We start from the raw sequence: 20,918 nt of genomic DNA, 5'->3' as shown, positions 1-20,918 counted from the left end.
CATGACCACTTACCAGATCAATAAGTCACAGAGCTCTCTCACCCCCAACCAGAACCATAATCGCTTTCTGAGCCAACTTTCAATATTATCCTTCCGAACATACCGTAATCAAACCTGATAGTACCCATTCTAGGTCTAATAACCTTATATTACTAAACACAACTATTCCACAGACATGCCGCACCAATAAAACTCGGAGCCACAACCCATGCCATCTGTGCACCAATACGCAACCATTCAAATGTACTTAGTCATGGAAAATGACTCAAATGAGAGAACTGCTCCGCCAGATTAACAAGTACCGCCACAACGAAATGCTAAAAATTCATCATACACCGTAGAACCATCACCCGATCCTAACACAAGGTTCATACCTTAACACAACTCCGCTGCAATGCGTGACCCCATCCAAACGATGGTCCATAATATATACCTCAAACCACCCCGCTCAAAATCAATAACCACAGAGAGGCAAACAACAAAAATATGCCACACAAAACCTGAAAGAACATAACCATTACGCAATCGACCGTGCAATACCCAAATACTCATCACACTTAAATTCCGCTATAAAGCTCAAATAGAACCGCATCATCTGTACACATAACCAATGAATCACAACTCCTCGTAGCATAAAGGAGTAACTCACAGATTATTTTAGAACACGAATACGTTCAACATCAACTGAATGACACATCCCTCACAATAGCAGTATGGAGCCAACCATTCCGGCTCGATGTAGAATACACATCTTAATTGGGCCTACCTATGGACCCCCAAATCAACTCGGGTTACCCATAAATAGATTAAAATCCCTCCGAAAATCCATAATGACTGAATCATAACACATTCTATCATCTGGCTAGCTCCGGCCACAACTTCACAGTCCAAAACCATGAAACAATCTGCTCCTGAGAACTCCCAATCTCCAAATCCATAGAACACGCGAATCACCATATCTGATTCCATCTCCACCGCCCGAATGCCTAACACCTCTCTCTTACACGATCATCCTACGAGAAATACTTTAAAAGTTCTTCCGTGCCAATAGGCAAAATTTGAATATCAGCAGTCTATCAACCATGTGATTACCGCAATACTAATTTATACATCCGTAAGTCAAAATACCATGCGCCTTCTAAAGTCCGCCCCTTCTCATACAATACCAAGTAGTAATAGTGTTCATCTATTTATTTAGAACCGCCCATGTTATCCAACATTCGTTACCGTTTGTTCTACTCAACCAAGCCAAGCAGGTCACCAAACCCAAGAATATTACCACCAAAACATCTGTAAAGTCTTACCATGTCGTAATTACCCAAAGGCCCGATCCTACCATTACCATACTAGTCCAGTCTACTACCCAGTTGTCCTATTTGCTCCGAGTCCCTTCCGAATTTGTCTTCAGATTGATACTTCTCCTTTCTAAAACTCCATGATCTTTAACCACAACTCACTCCATGAACCCTAGCATAGAACAACAACGCCCTACGGCCTATAAGCAACTGTATTCTTTTTAAGCACCTTCAAAACTACTACAACTGTAACACTCACTCTGAAAATACCTTATGTGAATTTAAAACTGTTCTTACCTTCCTTATACTAAATTGTAGAATCCCTAGTCATACAGAATTTTCGTAAGTCCAGGAACCATCAAATGCAAATCTCAGGTTTTATCCATATACAAGTCCGGAGAAATTCTCAATTGCTATTTAAAATTCTCAAACCCACTAGAATTTTCTCGGAAGTCACCCACATTGCTCAAATCTAAATTGCACCGCCCAAATGGGCCTAAAGGCACGTGCCCCATTAGCACAACAACACTCAAAACAGTAACTCTACTTTAATACCCCCAATCAAATCCATACTCCGTGCGTACTACATATATTGAAAATAACAACTAACTCATCCCATGATTTTTCACATACTCATAAAGTACAATATAACACGTATCGAAGAATTTGTTTACTCAAGTCATTGTCGAACTCCACCTCTGCAAGTCATAACTAATCCACAAGTATGTCTCAGACCAAAACTAAAATTTAATATATAACCATGAAATTAAGCCGTCTGCAGCAGGCTCCCCCACTTGGCTCAAAGCCGTAAATTTAAACACTCAATAACTCACAATATCCATACTCTACTACTGCCCCAAATACTTCTATCATTTCAACAAAAAATTCTTCTCAAGCTCATACAACGCCAACCATAAAAATACCCCAAATCATCCGTTGAGCTCGCAATCATTTTCTTGACACTCAAGTCAACTTTCTCAGCCAGATTCAAATTTAAATCTCTACACATACGCCTTGCTGGCGGAAAAGAATCTCTCTACTCACATATAAGGAACACACCTACGTAGATTACTTTCCAGGAGATAACCTACCTCCCTAGCCTCAAATTGGCATCTTGTTATATCTTTTTATAGTCACAATTACTATACAACCACTTAGTCAATCTGAGTCCAAACTCATTAACCAGATATGAGAATTTAATTTATCCCAAAATTTAACAATGTGAAAGATCCTTCAAAATATTCATACTCGAGACTGTACGTCACATCAAATCAAAAATCAAGCACCCAATGGTCTTCCCTTTACATTTCAAGGAAACACTTCTCGTTATGTTCAAATTGTCTTAACACATCCCGTGGTCACCTCATATCCATCATACCGCCATTCCACCGCTCATCGAGCCACAAATTCCACTGTAGGGTCATCACCGGACATATGAGTCCAATTGTACAAGTTACAACTTAAGCTACCGAGCTTAAGCTGTGGTCTAAAACGGGCCTCAAGTCCTCCAAACTGGCCCATCACCAAAACATAGAATACTCATCTCGAACTTCGTTCATGGAATCACAAGCCGGCGATGCACAACTGATACCGAGCGCTCATGTGCGCATACGAATATGTGGAAGAAATTCAAAGAGTTATGTCTCAAGTTGAATCAATCCCGCACGATAAGGAAAGAAAGATGAGAAGTATATATCCTAAATGCCATGTAGCCTCTCGAAGATAAGTATGGATGTTATCATACCGATCCGCAAGACTCTACTAGACACTTGCTCATGACTTGTAGAACCTATGAACCTAGAGCTCTGATACCAATCTGTCATGACCCAAAATACAACTAACCGTGATGGCACCTAACCCAATCTGTTTGGTAAGCCAATTACCAACTATCCAATTCCAATAATATTTATTAAAGCAATTTAAGTGAATAAAGGTATTAATCTTATACAATCCCCAAGACTGGTAGTACAAATCATGAGCTTATAATAATAGAGTTTACAAAGCGGAAATGAAATAAATACATAGTCTATTTGAACAGTACATAAACAACGCTTTTATAAATCTAAGGCTACCATGAATAAGAGGCAGCTACAACAGGAATGCAGGTACATCTTCAAATACATCAATCATCGAGCACATCAACAACAATAACCAACATATGCACGCAATGTGTAGAAGTGTAGTATCAGTACAACCGACCCCATATACTGAGTAACAAACTTAGCCTTAGGTTGAAAGTAGTGACGAGCTTCCACCAAGGTCGGGTCGAAAACCAGTAGTCCACAACAGTCCATAACAACGTAAAGCAGATAGTACTAAAAGTAACTCAGAAATAAAATGCTCAGCTAAATCATGATTTCAAAGATAACAGTTCTTCCTTTCAAGTACATCAGTGAAAACCCAAATCATTTACCGAAGTTGCCAAAAATATGAATATGTTTGAAAACAATATTTTTCCCAAAAATCCGTTCAATAATAAATGAGATGTTTCATTTTCATTCCAGATTACTCGTGTAAAAACAAATGCGTCACTATGCCCATCTGTATAAATGTGTGAGAAATCATGAATTATGTGATGTTGTACATCATGAGGAAAAATACATCTCTATGCCTGTATGTCATGTGTGCATGCCAATGCGATGCTACTCAGTGATAAAATCATAAACAGCCCCTCGGGCAGACCTCACAATCACTCGTATACAGCCCCTCGGGCTTACCTCACAATCACTCGTAAACAGCCCCTCGGGCATACCTCACAATCACTCGTAAAAATCCCCTCGGGCATACCTCACAATCACTTGTAAACAGCCCCCTGGGCATACCTAACCATCTTGCATGCCTCCCAGTCACTCAGCACTCGGCACTCGCACTCAGTAGGTACCTGCGCTCACTGGGGGGGTGTGTACAGACTTCGGAGGGGCTCCTTCAGCCCAAGCGCTATAATCTGCACGGACAACTCATGTGCTGTACGAACAACTCACGTGCTATAATATCATATCAGAATCCGCATGGACAACTCACGTGCCATAATAAGCCAATAAGGCGTGCTGCAGGCGGGCAACCCCGATCCATATAATAGTAATAATATATATATATATATATATATATATATATATATATATATATATATATATATATATATATAAAGCTAACATGGCCTGCTACGGCGTGCAACCCGATCCCAAAAATATCCTCACAATTAGGCCCTCGGCCTCCCTCAGTCATCAATCTCTCCAGTCTCGCTCTCATGGGCTCACAATGTCATGAGAATAGCCCAAAAATGATTATATGTAATGAAATGAATATGACTGAGTATGAATTTTCAATTTAAAACAAATAATTCACATCAGTATGACCTCTGTGGGTCCTAAATAACTGGTACATAGCCTCAACATAATTTTTAATATCCTTTACAGCTCAATTTCGTTAACACATAAAAACCGCATGGAAAATGGCAAGATTATTTAACTACAAAATTCCACAGAAACAATTATATCACAAATTGTATAGTGCACGCCCACACGCCCGTCACCTAGCATGTGCGTCACCTCCCAACAATTCACATAATACATATAATTAGGGTTCATACCCTCAGCTCCAAGATTAGAAGAGTTACTTACCTCGAACAAGCCAAATCCAATGCCGAGCAAGCTAAACAATGCTCCAGAAATAACATTATATGTGTATCAACCTCTGAATGGCTCGAATCTAATCACAATTAATTTGATTCAGTCCACACAATTTATAGGAATTAATTCCATATCAAAATACTAATATTTTTCCACAAAATCTGAAATTACACCTCAATAATCACCCGTGGGGCCCACGTCTCGAAATCTGACGAAACTCACAAAATACGACAACCCATCCAATTACAAGTTCAACCATACTAATTTCACTCAATTCCGACTTATAATCGGTATTCAAACTCGAAAAAATTTGTTTTGTGACATTATAGAAATTTCCTTCTATTTCTCTTGAAGATTCAATAATCTTAAAATGAAGATCAATTCATGAAATATAATCACAAGGGAGTCAAGAACACTTACCCCAAGTTGTGTGGAAAACTTCCTCTCCCAAGTCGCCCAAACCGAGCTCCAAAATGTCCAAATTGAGAAACAATTTCGAAACCCTCGTTTTAACACTGACCAGGCATTTCCGCACCGGCGGTGCCTGGGCTCGCACCTGCGCATCCACTTTTGCGGACAAAAATACGCGCCTGCATTCGCCCCATGCCAGCCCCAGTCCGCATCTGCGCCAACACCTTCACACATGCGGCCTCGCAGATACGGAAAACCCCTCACACCTGCTAGCACTGCCCAGTTCCACACTTGGTCGCTTCTGCGACTAATTTCGCGCACATGCGGCTTCGCATCTGCGATCAAAAGCTTCGCAGTTCCAGAAATGTTTCAAGTTAAATTTGATCCGTTAACCAACCGAAACTCACCTGAGGCCCCCGGGACCTCAACCAACTATATCAACAAGTCCCATAACATAACACGGACCTACTCGAGGCCTCAAATCATACCTAACAACATCAAAACGACGAATTACACCTCAAATCAAATCAACGAACATTGAACTTTCAAATTCTATGTCTTGTGCCGAAACACATCAAATCAATCTGGAATGACTTCAAATTTTTCACACAAGTCACATTTCACATCACAGACCTATTCAAATTTCTAGAATCAGATTCCGACCACGATTTCAAAAAGTCAACCCCCCGGTCAAACTTCCAAAAATTCAACTTTCGGCATTTCAAACCTAATTCCACTACGGAACTCCAAATAATTTTTCGGGCACGCTCCTAAGTCCAAAATCACCATACAGAGCTATTGGAATCATAAAAACTCCATTCCGGGGTCGTGTACACAAAAGTCGACCTCCGGTCACTATTTTAACTTAAGCTTTAAACCTTGGAACTAAGTGTTCCAATTCATTCCAAAACCTCACCGGACCCGAACCATTTACCCCGACAATTCACACAACAACTGTAAAGTACAATTTGAGCAGTAAATGGAGAAACGGGGTAGTAATACTCAAAATGACCGATCGGGTTGTTACACAAAGAATAGTCAAGACACCTACTAGACATAAAAACCTGTACAAGTATGAATATAAAACTAGCAGGGAACAATATAAAGCTAAACATGGTAAAAATAATAATACAATACTAGCAATAAGAACTAGAAACAACAATTAACAACAAGGAGCAAACATGTAATTACACCGTAAAGTAAGCAGAACACAGTTTATGTCCGGCGAAACCACATAAGGGAAAACAAGTAACAACCCAATAAAACAACCTCTTTTACACAAGTTTATACAAGACTTTCCTTGAGGTGCCACACCTCCTAATCACAATCACGGGTCCCAAATCACGAACCCAAATCACTTGGCATCTTGTGCCCACATTACAAATCACATCCATACAGACAACTCGCGTGCTGAACAGACAACTCACGTGCCAATACCATTAATACCTCAAATCTGCACGGATAACTGGCGTGCTAAGAGAGTGACAATATCTCATATCCGCACGGACAACTCACATGGTAGTAATTACATACCTCATAACCGCACGGATAACTCACGTGCCAATAGTAGCAATATCTCATATCCACACGGACAACTCACATGCCAATAATACAACTCATGCCCAGAAGGCAGGTATACAAGAATACATGTAAATGATCAACAAACATCAAGGTTCATATTCCTGGACTAATGTAAGCGATAAATTACGGTGTATGCTTGTGCAACTGTACTATCACGGCTCAAGTCAACAAGTAAGATCAGAGACAACAAATGGCACAAAGGAAAAAACACAACAAAACTGTAATATGCATGACTCACACAAAGTAGGCACACCACTACACAAATACCATTAATAACAAAGCCATCAGGCCATCACAATTTATCATAAATCATCCCCGACATAGCCCCGCTTGTCTCACCACATGCACAACAATCAAGTGCGAACACCCCGACAATCCTCTCAACAATACCACGTGTACCACAAACATAACAACACATCATAACAACTCACAGCACATGTGCCCATATGACCCAATATTTCCTTAGGAACCATTCCGATACCACAACCACACATAGCCCTCGGCTCAACAACACTTAATACAACAACATTAACAATAACACGAGAGTACGACAAGTAAATCAACACAAGAATTATACAAATACAATGAAACAGAAGAATGAGCTCACGATGAAAGACATAACAATTAATAATGGCTTCAAATAAGAAAAACTAAAAAATGAGAGAGATAATGTGTACAACGATGTTAAATAACAATAACTCAACAATAGGAGAGATAAGATGTAACAATGACTTCAAATAAGGACAAGTCAACAATGGAAGAGATAACATGGCAATAAAAGAGGAAATAACTTCAATTAAAGCATATATAATTGGCAATAAAGGGTAGAACGTGAACCAATCAACTTCAAATAAGGTATGTAAGGGTAAATTTAACAATGGAGGATATACATGATAAGGCGACTTCTTTTTAATATACATAAGAAACCTAAGATCTAAAACGGTAAAATTTCCGTATATAAGCCGTGTATACACTTGTCACCTCGTGTACAAGTCTTTCACATAGTTCAAATAGTGCAAACAAACCAATCCTTACGGGTTAGTTCCCCCACACAACGTTAGGTAAGATACATACCTCAAAATCCTTCAATCAACACTCTAAAATAGATTTCCTTTACAATTCACCTCCGCTCGGCTCAAATCTAACCAAAATCGATATAATAACATCAAATAATGCAAGAGAAAATAATTACAATAAATAAATCTATGATCTTTGCAAAATTCTTCAAAACTCAACCCCGGGCTCGCCCGGTCAAAACCCGAGTCTAAGGGTAGATGACTACCCATAAACCCACGAGTCTATACATGTGTGGTGTTTCTAAATCCGAGTCCAAATCGACTCGCAAAACTCAAATTTTCATTTTTCAAAATATAGGCAAAGTTTCTCAAAGTTTCACTTTGATTCTCATAATTTTGATGTTTAAATTTATATATAATCATGTAAAATAGTTGTAAATTGATAAAAATCACTTACCTAATGATTGTAGATGAAAATCCCTTTCCAAATTGCCTCCTACCGAGTCTAGGATTCAAAGATATGAAAATGAGACTAAAATACCGTTCTTCAACTTATATGTCCAGTCGCAGGTGTCGCAATTGTGACCTAGGGTTCGCAAATGCGAACCCAACAAATACGAGGAAACAATTGCAAAAGAAAATCCCCTCACACCCCTACTGTCATGGCAAATGCGACGAGTAGTTCTCAATTGCGAACAATGGACCATAGCAAAAGCGATCAAGATGATCACAAATGCAATATCTGTTAAGCCGAGATCCCCTTCGTAAATGTGAACACAGGGTTCGCAAATACGAACCTAGCACACCCCCAGCCAATCTCTCAAATGCGATCCATATCTCGCAAATGCGACACATGAAGCACCTGAGCAAAAACCAGCATAACTTAAACTCTATCAAATACATAATACATAATATGATTCCACTCAAGGCCTTGAACCACAGAACAAAACCTTAAAGCTCAAAACAACTGGTCGGGTCGTTACAGACAGGTACTTCCAGTGGTCATACGGGCGCGTAGACGCACTTCCACAGAGACTTAGTGGTGAGCTGCTTGCCTTGATTCGATCTGCAGTACCAGAGTCTCCCTCTAACTTATTTCTATTTCTATCTATTTTACTTCGGAGAGTAGTTGTAGTAGTTTTGTATTTTCCCTAGATTACTTATGCACTTATGGCACCGTATTTTGGGAGATTTTAGCATTTATGCACTGTGGTTTACTATCACCGAAGTATGTACGGTTCCATGAGATTTTCCTTTTGAATGGTGTATTTAAGGAAACTTCTATTTTTAAAACTTGAAAAGGAATGATTAAATAAGAGGTTAACGTATGAGCTTGCCTAACAGAGGCGTTAGGCGCCATCGTGACCTATTATAGGTTTTGAGTCGTGATAGTCTAGGAGTAAGAATCTTTATGTTTATTGATCATGTACATATATTATTGTATACCTACTTTCTGTGTGTGGATTGGACTGGTGGCACGTGAGTTGTCCGTGCGGATATGAGATATTGTTACTATTGGCACGTGAGTTATCCGTGTAGATATGCGGTATTGACGATATTGTCACATAAGTTGTCCGTGTAGGATGTGAGTTGTCCATGTAGTTGTCACACCCAACCTCGGGAAACGCAACTGGTGGCCGAGCAAGCCTGGTAGATACTTTCTACCCAACTCACCCATGACCAAGAGAATACATGATTTCATTAATTAGACAGTAGGAAGATCATATATACAGTACTAAATCGTCTCATTGGTTACATCATTTTAAAGTCTAAAAATACACACATTCTTATGATTCGAGTAAAACAAGAGATCAAAACAAAACATAATCTGTTCGACTTTTCTAGCACCCATGTACAACCCACATAGTGTCTACGGAGCCTCTAAGAGATACAAAAGAGAGTTATGATAGTGCCGGCAACAAGGCCCCGGCTATTCCTCAAAATGTGATAATAATATGAACAAAAGATACAATACATGACCCCGGGATGAAGTGGGGCTCACCAAGTCTGCTGGAAAGAGGATGTACCACTATCGTTGATCAATACTACCTGCTATGGAACCACCTACATCCATTTAAATATGCAGCGCCCCCGACAAAAGGGACGTTAGTATTGTCGAATAGTACTAGTATGTAAAACTAAACACCATCTCAATAGAATGAATAATGATACAAGGGGGAACAATCAAGAATTCAGTAAGAGCTTCAAATAATACTAAAACATCAAGTTAAGGATCACATAAGTTTTCAAGTCAATTTCCACATTATCAGGTTGGGTGAACTTTAGTGCCGATATTCCACAATTCACAATACCACCGTATTCTTACACGGAGTCCGATGACAACCCGATCGGCTAGGTCGTCTCATTCAAGACATAAACCATAACTAGAATTTCAATTATCATTTTCAGCACAGTCACCACCATGTGTGCGGCATGGCGTCCGATCATGGCCCGATCGGCTAGGCTGTCTCACCCAAGACATTACCTTTTTTAGTTAATCATCTCACATCATTCTTCTTTCATATCCTTTCAATTTATTCGCACGAGTGACCACAATTATAAAGTCATTCGTGGTACTTGGCCGTATTTCATAATTCCAGTTCCCTTTTCCATATTCAAATATCATTATCATTATCAACAACAATAGGGCTTCCCATTCAAGACATTAAATTCACATATGAGCAATTTGGGAAATGTTAGGCACATAGAGGCTTTTCATACAATTTGGCATAACAATCTTTATTTCGATCTTGACATGAAGTCTTAATATTTCTAGCACATATTCCACATTTTGAACACGTCCTCAAATGGAAAGATGACATGATGAAGCATTTATAATAAACATTAAACATACATCCTTCAACATAAACATATTAGGAATAGCCAACTCAATAATGGTAAAGGACTTACACCAATTACATGAACACCGGGGGATTCAATTCTAAGAAGAAGGTGGTTTAGCCAACATACCTTAATTGAGATTCCTTACACTCTAAAATATTACGGAAGTCTTAGCAACTTCAATCTATTTTGAAAATGTAACAAATTGAATCAAAATTAGGAGGATGATCATGGTTCTAGCTCATTTGAGAATTTTATCAAATACTAGGTGTGCATTAAAGTTCCATGGCCCTTTAATGAAAGACTTCACCATCCCACACTCCATTCTTTTCTATCTTTTACTCACAAACCTCCCCATGTACCTTAAGAATACATGCATGCAAGGTAAGCACTCCCATCCCCATGAACTACCTTACTAATTGCCCATTCTAGTAATATTTCGAATTTAAGAGCTTGGTGATAGAATTTTACCTCTTAGGATGAAGACCTAGGGTATTTCTCTTGATAATCTTTAAAGGTTTAAGCAAGAATTGAAGAGAAATATTTGATGAGGATCACTTTCTCCCTCTAGGACTCCCTCTCTCACTCTAACGATATCAGAAATAAGCTCAAAATGGTCTATGGTATGTGTTTTAACGGAATAGGTTCGGGTTTAAAACTCTAAAAATAAGCTACAGAACAGGTTCTGCGGTCACATATGCGACCGCATAATGATTATGTGGTCCACGAAATGACCGCGAAAGGTGGCTCTAGGAACTGGGCTGGCCTGCTTCACTCTGCGACCGTTATGTGGCCCGCAGACTTGTTCTGCGATCGCATAATGTTCCGCAAAACCTCCCTCTGCAAAAGTCTAAGGATGACTATGCGACCAAAGTGCGGCCCACGAAACGGTTATACGGTCGCATAATTGGCCACAAAATTGCTATCAAAAATGCCCCGAAAAACTGCCTCACTCAGCGACCATTCTGCGGTCTACAAAGTGGTTCTGCGGTCGCAGAACTGGCCGTAGAAATGCCTACTTCTGCCCAACATTTTCCTTCAACTCTCCAGGCACTGTTCAATCCAAAAAGTCTTAACCGCGCCTCTACGCCGACATTGGCATCACGGAATTCGGGTTTTTAGAAATAATTTTATGGGGCCTTACAGCAGTTATGATTGATAATGTGGGCACAAGGTGCCATGTGATTATGATTTCGTGATTGAGGACTCGAGATTTGTGATTACGAGGTGTGGTGCCTCAGGATGATTCTTGTGTAAACTTTGTGATAGAACGATTGATTATTTTGATTGTCATTTGTTCTTTAATTGGTTCCGTTGGCACTTTAACTGTGTTCTGATTACTTGCTATGTTATCACCTGTTTACTTCTTGTGGCTACTTGTCGTTTCTATTTTCCATTGCTAGCGTTATATTATTGTTCTTTTTATGTTTAGTTGTGCAGTGATATTTGTCCCTCTGTTAGCTTTATATTAAAAATTGCACAGGTTATTATATATAGTAGGCGTCTTGACTTGAACCTCGTCACTAGTCCACCGAGGTTAATATTGATACTTACTAAGTACTGTTGTGGTATATTCATGCTACATTAGGCACATCTTTTGTGCAGATCCAGGTACCTCGGAGAGTGCCGGTCATTATATAGCTGATTGTGAGTCGCTGCGGAGACTTCAAGTTATACCTCCCATCGCGTTCGCATGCCTCAAAGTCACTTTTTATTGTCTTTCATTACCACTATTTATTTCTATTCCAGGATGGTATTATATTTAGTGATTTTTACTGAACTTAGTAGAGCTTATGACATCGTACTATCGGCTTTGGGATATTTTATATCTATTGGTGGTTGTTGGCCATGTATGGTAATTACTGGTTCATGTTTAATGGTTAAACGGTTTAAATTTGTTAATAACTTAGTATGTGCTAGGCTTACCTAGTCTTAGAGACCAGGTTCCATCACGACATCCTAAGGTGAGAATTTTGGATCGTGATACTAAGGTCTTGATTGAGGTATATCTTAGTCTCCATGCTGAAAAGGAACAACTCATAAATGAATATGCTTCTCTTAAGTTTAATAACAATGACCTAGATATAAGTATAGAAAAGTTGTAAAGAACTATTAAAGATATGAAGAACCAGGTTCTTACTCTAGGTAATGAAAAATCAGTTTTAGAGACTGAAAATAATTTTTTTCTTGATGCACCTACTAAAGGAAAGAGTTATGCTAGGGAGATTCAAGAAAACCATAGAACGAATTGAAAAAGGTAACTAATGATCATTGTGTCGAGCATAAAAAATGTAGGTTGCTTAAGGAGAATGCAGACAAGACTAGGTATGAACTAGAAAGAACTTTAAAATGGAACATGTCCTCGGAGATGTTAACCGCTTTGCATAAAAACCACAGTGTCAATAGGAAAGAATTAGGGCATATAAAGGTTAAGACTTCATATAATCCCAAAAGTAAGTATGTTCCTATCCCTGATAATCATCTATGCACACACTATGGTAACAACGGCAACTTTAAAGATTTATGTAAGGCTAAGTTTCAAGCAACCCAAAAGAATGTCAAGTATGTTGAGAAAATAAAATCTAATAAACCTGGTTCTTCACGAAAAAGTGCAAGACTTCCAGGTTAGGCTAAAAAGATGTGATCTATCCTTTTACTCAAATAAAGGAATCCAAGCTTATTTAGGTTCCTAAATCTAACACTTAATCTAGTTTTGCAGGCTAAAGTGGGAGGGAAAAACTAATTGTTATACTTGGTTTTGTTTAGTGGTTGCTCGAGGCACATAACTGGGGAATAATAATTTTATCTCACTGAAAGCCTACCAAGGGGGGAGTGTGGGCTTTGGAAATGGCAAGAAATGTAATATAATTGGTATTGGTAAGGTTGGTAATTCTCACTCTCATTCAAATTGAATATGTATATTATGTTAAAGGTTTGAAATACAACTTCTTGAATATGTTTCAAATGTGTGATAAAGGGAAAAAGGTCTATTCATTTCTGTTGTGTGTATTGTGACTAATCTAAATTTTAAAAACCTGGTTCTCACAGAAAAAGGCATAAAAATATTTACAAAGTTAATATTATGTACCTTCTAGGGAATAAACTAACGTATCTTAGTGCATTGGATGATTATTCTTTATTATGGCATAAGCATCTAGGACTTGCAAGCTTATCATTACTGAACATACTGGTGATAAAGGACCAGGTTCTTGGTCTACCAAAATCCAGGTTCAAGAAAGATAAAGTTTGTGGCGCTGGTGCTAAAGGTAAACATGTGAAGTCATCCTTTAAATCGAACAAAGTGGTAAGTACTTCTGGAATCTTGGAGCTACTGCATATGAATTTGTGTGGACCAATAAGGGTTCAAAGCAAAGGTGGAAAGAGATATATGTTTACGATTATTGATGACTATTCCAGGTACACATAAACTTTTTTATTTCCTCTAAAGATGAAACATATATTGTTGTACATTCATATAAAGAAATTGTAAAGTGATATGGGCAGTCAACTTGCTAGTATAAAGTTTGACCATGGTATTGAATATAAAAATTCTAGATTTGTTGAATAACGTGTGAGTCATGACATACATCATAACGTTTCTGTACCCATGATCCCTCAATAAAATGCTATTTTTAAAAGAAAAAATAAAAGTCTAGAGGATATGACAAGAACCGCGTTAATTGCTACTGGACTTCCTAAGAATTTCTGGGGTGAGGCTGTGAACATTGCATATTATATAATTTTAGGTGCATGATTTGATCTTTATTGGAGAAGAACCCCTATGAATTACTAAAATACAGAAAATCCAATCTAACTCATCTAAGAGCTTCTGGTTATGAGTATTTTGTGCAAAATAATAGGTGTCTTCCTTGGGTATTCATCGCAAAGTAAGATGTATAAAGTGTATAATAAAAGAATCCTATGTGTGGTGATAAATCTGATCACTTGGTTGAGAATGTTTTGTAGGATGATGAAGTTGATAGTGAAATCGGACTCAAACAAAATATGTTGATGGACCAGATCCAAACAGCCTAAAAATCATTGCTGAACAAGGAGAGCCAGTGAATAAACCATGTTCTCAGAAGTTAAGCATGATGTACAACAGACAAGGGGAACCAAACATATTATTTTTAGAATGACTGGTGACAATGAACTTGGTTCTTCTGGTGATCATGAAAAATTGTTAAAATTGTTTCTTGAGAATAAGTTCACAAGGGATAAATTGACAATGCACTATTTTGAATAAAGAAAGTGAGTTTGCAAATCTGATGAGAAATAAATTTGAGTTGAGCATGATGAAAGTATATCTATGAACTACTCAGTAGTTTGACATGGATATTGTGAAGACAATTATTACTCATATTGACACTGCTACTCGCTGGATATGGATGAAAGAACCTGGTTCACCTGTTGAAAAAAATATAAGTATATGTGTATAATTGGTTCTCGATGTATTTGGCAGTGAGCAGACTTGATGTCGTGTTTAGTGATGGACTTTGTGCTAGGTTCCAGTCAAATATCTAGGAGTCATATAAAGAAGTTATGGAGAGGAGCTTGGGTTATCTCAATGGTATTCTAGACCGAGATCTTTGGTAGACTTCTGGTGGTGCCTTTTTTTCGTGGGATATGCTGACGTATTATGCTGGGTACCTGGTAAATACAAAGAGTATATATGAAAACTCACTTTCAAGGTTCGTGTTTGATCTCTTGGGCTTCAAAGAAGGAAAATTCTATAGTTTTGTCAACCGCAGAGGCTGAATATATTATTGCGGCATTGTGTTGTGCATAAAATATGGATCAAACAACAATTAGAAGACTATGGTGTGGTGACTGAACGAGTTTCAATATTTTATGATGATACAGTGCTGCAAACATGGAAAAGAATCAGTTCATCACAAGAGGGTAAAGCATATTGATGTGAAATATCATTTTTTAGAGATAATATAGAAAAGGACCACAATTCTATGGAATTTTGCTACACAAAGGAGCAGATTGCAGATATCTTTACCAAAGGTTTGAGTAGGGATTATTTTGAAAGAAAACTCTTGAAGTTTGGTTTGATAAAGATGGACTGAGCACATTCTTGATTCCCTCAATGATTGGATATGTTTAATTAAAGTGTCCAGTATGTCTAAGTGTTAAAAATATCTAACTCAATCTTACTCATTAAAAAGTATGCACGCATGGCATAGTCATGGAGCTTAGATGTGATCTGATGATATTATTAGTATTCTTGAAAGGACACTCATCCATATTGAGGATTTGAGTCAATGGAACTAGTTCTTTTGACGTTCATGTATGTACCTCATTTCCAACATTAATTGCATTAACTTGTTACATTGTTATGCCGTTGAACCAGGTTCCTACACCCAACTTTGATCTTATCCGAGTCTTGAAAGGTAAACATGACATCCAATAGTTCGCATGAAAGGGGGAACGAGTTGCAAGTTGGTAAGTCTTTCCATATCAGCCTCCTCAACTGTAGATAAATTAGAAGGGTTGCTTTTAAACTTTAAAATTGAGTTATTTCCTTCTTTATCTAAGAACCCAGTGCCCAATCAGAAAACCTTTCCTAATATGTGTTTGTTGAATCAAAGCACACCAAATGTATTGGTGATGCTTCATCCACTAAGCCCCAGAATGAGTTTTTCAAAAATTCTAGTCTTGTGCAAAGACATAAATCCTAGAACCCTTTATACCTAAAACTAAAATCAGGACTTGCTGATTATTTTGATATAGATGAAAGTAAAAAATTGAAGGATGCAAGTTCTGAAAAAGGATAGCTGGTACTTAGAGGGAAGATTCAGAAGTTAGGGTTGATACTACACAAGTTCAAGAAGAACATGCAAATACTCTCGATCTTGTACCTAGTGGATATGTATGTGAAAAGTCTCTTGTTATGTTATACGATGCGCATGATATTAGTAAAAAATAGTAGAGGTGGATAAGAGAAATAAGTGACAAAAGACTGTAACGAGGGAGTTAGTAGTAATGGAGAAGGTGCCCTAGGAGCCCCAGGCAATAACCAGGTTTTTCTGGTGCTGGTAAGGGTAAAATAATGAGTCTGTAAGAATAGTTGGAGAAGTAAGAGATGACAAATCGGGTACTCTAGGATTTGAGAGGGTGCTGGTAATGAAAGTTCTGGTAAAATTGAAGATGGCAAAGAGAAGCAGTTAAATCAGGAATATGGTTCCTTGGTTCAGTTGGACTGAAATTGTGAAGGATGATATAGGATAGATAGAAAATAAAAAAAAATAAACAAAGAAGATGACATTGATGATTTGCCTTAATCTAATAGAGAATAACAATTGCAAAAGGTTTATTGTTTGCTAAGGAACTTAAGAAAAAAGGGAGGGACAATCTTGATAAGGTAGGAACTAGCTCAAAAAAAGAAGAAAATTGAAGAGAAACCATGAGGTAAAGGTAGACATCATATTTACGAAGAGGAAAGCTAAACCACCAGGTAAGGAGGCATTGTGATGATTCATAGAAGTAAGCAGGCGAGAATAGAATAGGAACATCGAAGTTAGCAGAAATGACCCTCTTCTAGTAAGTGAACCTGATCCTTAGTCTTTCCTAGATAAGTCCAAACCCAATCCATTCTGAGTCAAGTCCTGTTTCGAATTTCTATCTTTTGTACTATGCTGGTTTAATATTGCTTCTGTGGCATTTTAAGCAGGTTCTTGTTATTTTTGTTGTTTGGACCTAAGAGGCTTTGTTATGATACATATATGAATTTCTATATTCTTGGTTTATGAATCTTTTAAGATGGATAATATCATGATATTAGTATTTTAGCTCTTAACTTATGTGCATGTTAGTGTAGTCCGAGCGGCCATGAGTTTAATATTGCTTAATCCTCACTTTTGACTCTACTAAAACTTTATTTTTGATGATTCCAAAAGGAGAAAATTAAGAATGTGCACATATGCTGATTAGTGATATTGGTTATTAAGCACTTGAACTAATGAGATTGGTGTGTAAATGAGTTTGTCTGTTTGCAGGTTCTAATATTGAATTACGCCTAGCCATCTATAGGATTTCGATGAATAGAAGGTGAGTCCCTTATATTTGTACAAATATGGACAAACTGAAGAAGCGTGCTATGAATGAAACTTGTTCTTGTGCTGCAGACTTAATGGTAGGCTATAATCCCGTATTTAGTCGCTTATTGCACTCTAACTCACTGTACTTTACTTATTTTAAGCTTTAATTGGTAGTGTTTTGAACTTATTGTGTGTTTTATATCTTGTAAGAGTGATTCTGAGCTATGTAGATGTTATGGAGCTAATTCGAGCTATTTGGAGCTTTGAAATCTGAGTAAAAGCCCAAGGGATTAAAAATTGAAGTTTAAGCCGTACTCTGAGAATTTGCCAATACCACGGCGCTTGGGGCTCCGCGGGTGTGCAATTTCCTGTTGTCTGGCAAAACATGGCTCTCTGAATTTCCCCACTAATGCCCCGTATGGAACTCCCCCCCCTCCCCATGGGGCACACCTGTGCAAGTTTTACAGAGTAAATGTCTTATTTCAGCTAGGAAAAGGTGATTTTGTTTGGGCCCGACCCTACTTAGTATAAATACATGAAAAATGTTATTTTGTGGACTTTTGACACATATTCGACCCAAGGAGGCTAAGGAGGAGTTGGAAGAAAACGAGCATAAGGATTTCATCATTCCTTCCACACTCAAGACACGAGTGTGGATTGAATTTATGTTTTCCTATACTTTAACTTTATTTGTGATGAATTGCTCCATATCTATGGAGTAGTTCTCTTTAGGGTTTGATGGATTTTGTGTATTGATGATTGCTTGTGGATTATAACTCTAGTTTTATGTATTGAATGATTTAACTGTTGCATCCATTTTCACATGTTCATGTAATCGAGAGAGGCATAACTTGTGATATATTTGTTATTGTTGGTTGAGTTCATTAATTCTTCTTAGTGATCGAGAGAGGCTATTTGAATCATTGATTAAATCTAGTTAGGAGGATAATCGAGAGAGGTTCTCCTAAAGACCAATCCACTACACATTCTTGCATATCTTTACGTGCTTAAATTGGTTCATCTCGTGAGGTTAAGACATAATCGAGAGAGGAGTTTTTGTTGAATGTTTGAACTAATAATTGAGTGAATTCGAGAGACTCACTTGAACATTAGAAGTGAATTATCTAGAGTTAGATCCCAACCAATTATCTTGAACCTATCCTATCAATCCCTATTTTCTCCCAGTGATAATCCTCTTTGTTTCGATTGTCATTAGTCAATAGCTTTAGACTCTTAGTTAATTTTAGTTAGAAATCATAGAAATCTCAATTGTTGATCATCTTGAATAGCAATCAAGGTAAAAACTACAAGAATACTATTTAAATCTAATCCATGTGGATACGATATTATACTATACTATATTTGATTAGCGAACAGAATTTAACTGCATGTTTTGCGCTCGTCAAATGTTTGCGCCGTTGTAGGGGATTGGCAATCAATAGTGTTTGAAATAGTTTGTAAAGCTAATTCAGGAATTTTTTTTTTCTCCTTTTATGGTTGGTGTTCTTTGACTGTGCACAGGTTACAGGTTAAGATTGGTTTATGACTCGAACTTTTGCGAAAGAAGTGCTACAATACGAGCCAGAAATTGAAAAACAAATATGACAGCTGAGGAAGGAAAGAAATCTCACTGAGACGTTAGAAAAGGTTGTGCAGTCCTCAACCAAAGAAACTATGGCTGGAAACGGTGATGATAATGTAGATTTGGCTGCAAGAGAGGCAGCCCACCAACGAGAAAAAGATGCACGGGATGCTTAGGAAGCAGCTATCAGAGAAGCACAGATTATCTATGAAGAAGAGAGGGGTCGGAGAATTGCTCAAAATCAACCCTTGGCTGCAGACCAGTTCGGAAATATAGCTCTCATGCCTGGGAGATCATTGGGAGATTATGCTAGACCGATCTACAACCAAGGATTATCAAGTGTGAGACCACCTTCAATTGCAGCAAACAACTTTGAATTGAAGCAAGGGTTGCTTCAAATATTTCAGAATTACTTTGTCTTCCGAGGGAAGATGAACGAAGGTCCAAATACACATATAATGGACTTCGAGGAGATTATGAACACCTTTCAATACAATGGTGTGTCACAAGTTATAGTGTACTTAACGACATTCCCCTTTTCTCTTAAAGATGATGCAAAACAGTGGCTTCGAAGCTTGCCCACGGGATCAATTAGAACTTGAGAAGAGATGACCAGAAAATTCCTTGATAAATAGTTTTCCTTAGATAAAATGTGCAAGTTTAGAAGGGAAATCCATAACTTATGCCAAAAAGATATGGAAACTGTTTTTGAAGCATAGGAGAGGTTTAAGGAGATTGTTTGAAAGTGTCAACATAGTGGAATTGAACTCTAGATGCAACTCCAGAACTTTTGGGATAAATTGACACCGGCCTCGCGTAGAACATTGAGCAATGCAGCTGGAGGCCAGTTGATGAAGAAGACTCCAGAGGAGATAGTTATAATTCTTGATGAGTTATCTGAAGATACAAATCAGTGGCCCTTTGAGAGTGTTGAAAGAAGAAGATCGACCAGTGTTCACCAGGTTCATGCTAATACATCTGTGAAGGTACAGCTTGATGCTATGGCTAAGGAAATACGGAAGCTGACTTTAGCCCCGATACAAAATGAGCCTCACGCAGCTTGTGATATATGTGGAAGAGGACACCCTACTCATGGGTGTCATGCCTCAATTAAGGAAGTGAATGTTATGGGGAACTACAATTTTAATGCAATAGGTCAGAGGCATCCCGGTTTTTCATGGAGTTCACCTGGGGGTACTGCGAACGCTTGGCAACAAAATAACTCTAGACCCCAGGGAAAAGTAGCTCCAGCATACCAAAATCAGCAGAGGCAGCAATTTAAGCCTCGACAACCCATTCAGCCTGGTCTAGAGGATCTAATGAAGGCCTTCATTATCAAGACATATGAGAGGCTGGATGCTCATGGAACAGCTATCAAAGAGTTGGGCACATCTTTTCGAAACCTGGAGAGACAAGTGGGACATATTGCAACAATATCATCTGAGAGGGCTGCAGGAACTCTCCCCGCTGATACTGAGAGAAATCCCAAAGAAACAGTGAATGTTGAACCTTGAGAA

General features: G+C 38.2%; 1 protein-coding gene and 1 non-coding gene across 2 annotated transcripts; one reads left to right on the top strand and one right to left on the bottom strand.

Annotated features, from left to right (window-relative positions):
* The first annotated feature begins 19,682 nt into the window (after window positions 1-19,682).
* Window positions 19,683-20,003, top strand: LOC138905814 (uncharacterized). The gene has a single exon (XM_070194331.1). The coding sequence runs from the start codon at window positions 19,683-19,685 to the stop codon at window positions 20,001-20,003; it is 321 nt and encodes a 106-aa protein (XP_070050432.1).
* Window positions 20,004-20,057: 54 nt separating this feature from the next.
* On the bottom strand, window positions 20,058-20,164 carry LOC117273863 (small nucleolar RNA R71). Its single transcript, XR_004503883.1, has one exon. It is a non-coding gene; the product is annotated as a small nucleolar RNA R71 (small nucleolar RNA).
* Window positions 20,165-20,918: the final 754 nt, after the last annotated feature.

This window comes from Nicotiana tomentosiformis, chromosome 2 (genome assembly GCF_000390325.3).
Source record: "Nicotiana tomentosiformis chromosome 2, ASM39032v3, whole genome shotgun sequence".
In the NCBI taxonomy this organism is placed as follows: domain Eukaryota; kingdom Viridiplantae; phylum Streptophyta; class Magnoliopsida; order Solanales; family Solanaceae; genus Nicotiana; species Nicotiana tomentosiformis.
The sequence above is the reverse complement of the archived record's forward strand: the minus strand, read 5'-3'. Positions and strand labels throughout refer to the sequence as shown.

What these genes read in the sequence shown, in the direction of transcription:
- LOC138905814 (XM_070194331.1), top strand. Translation starts at nt 19,683, where the DNA reads ATGCCTGGGAGATCATTGGGAGATTATGCTAGACCGATCTACAACCAA.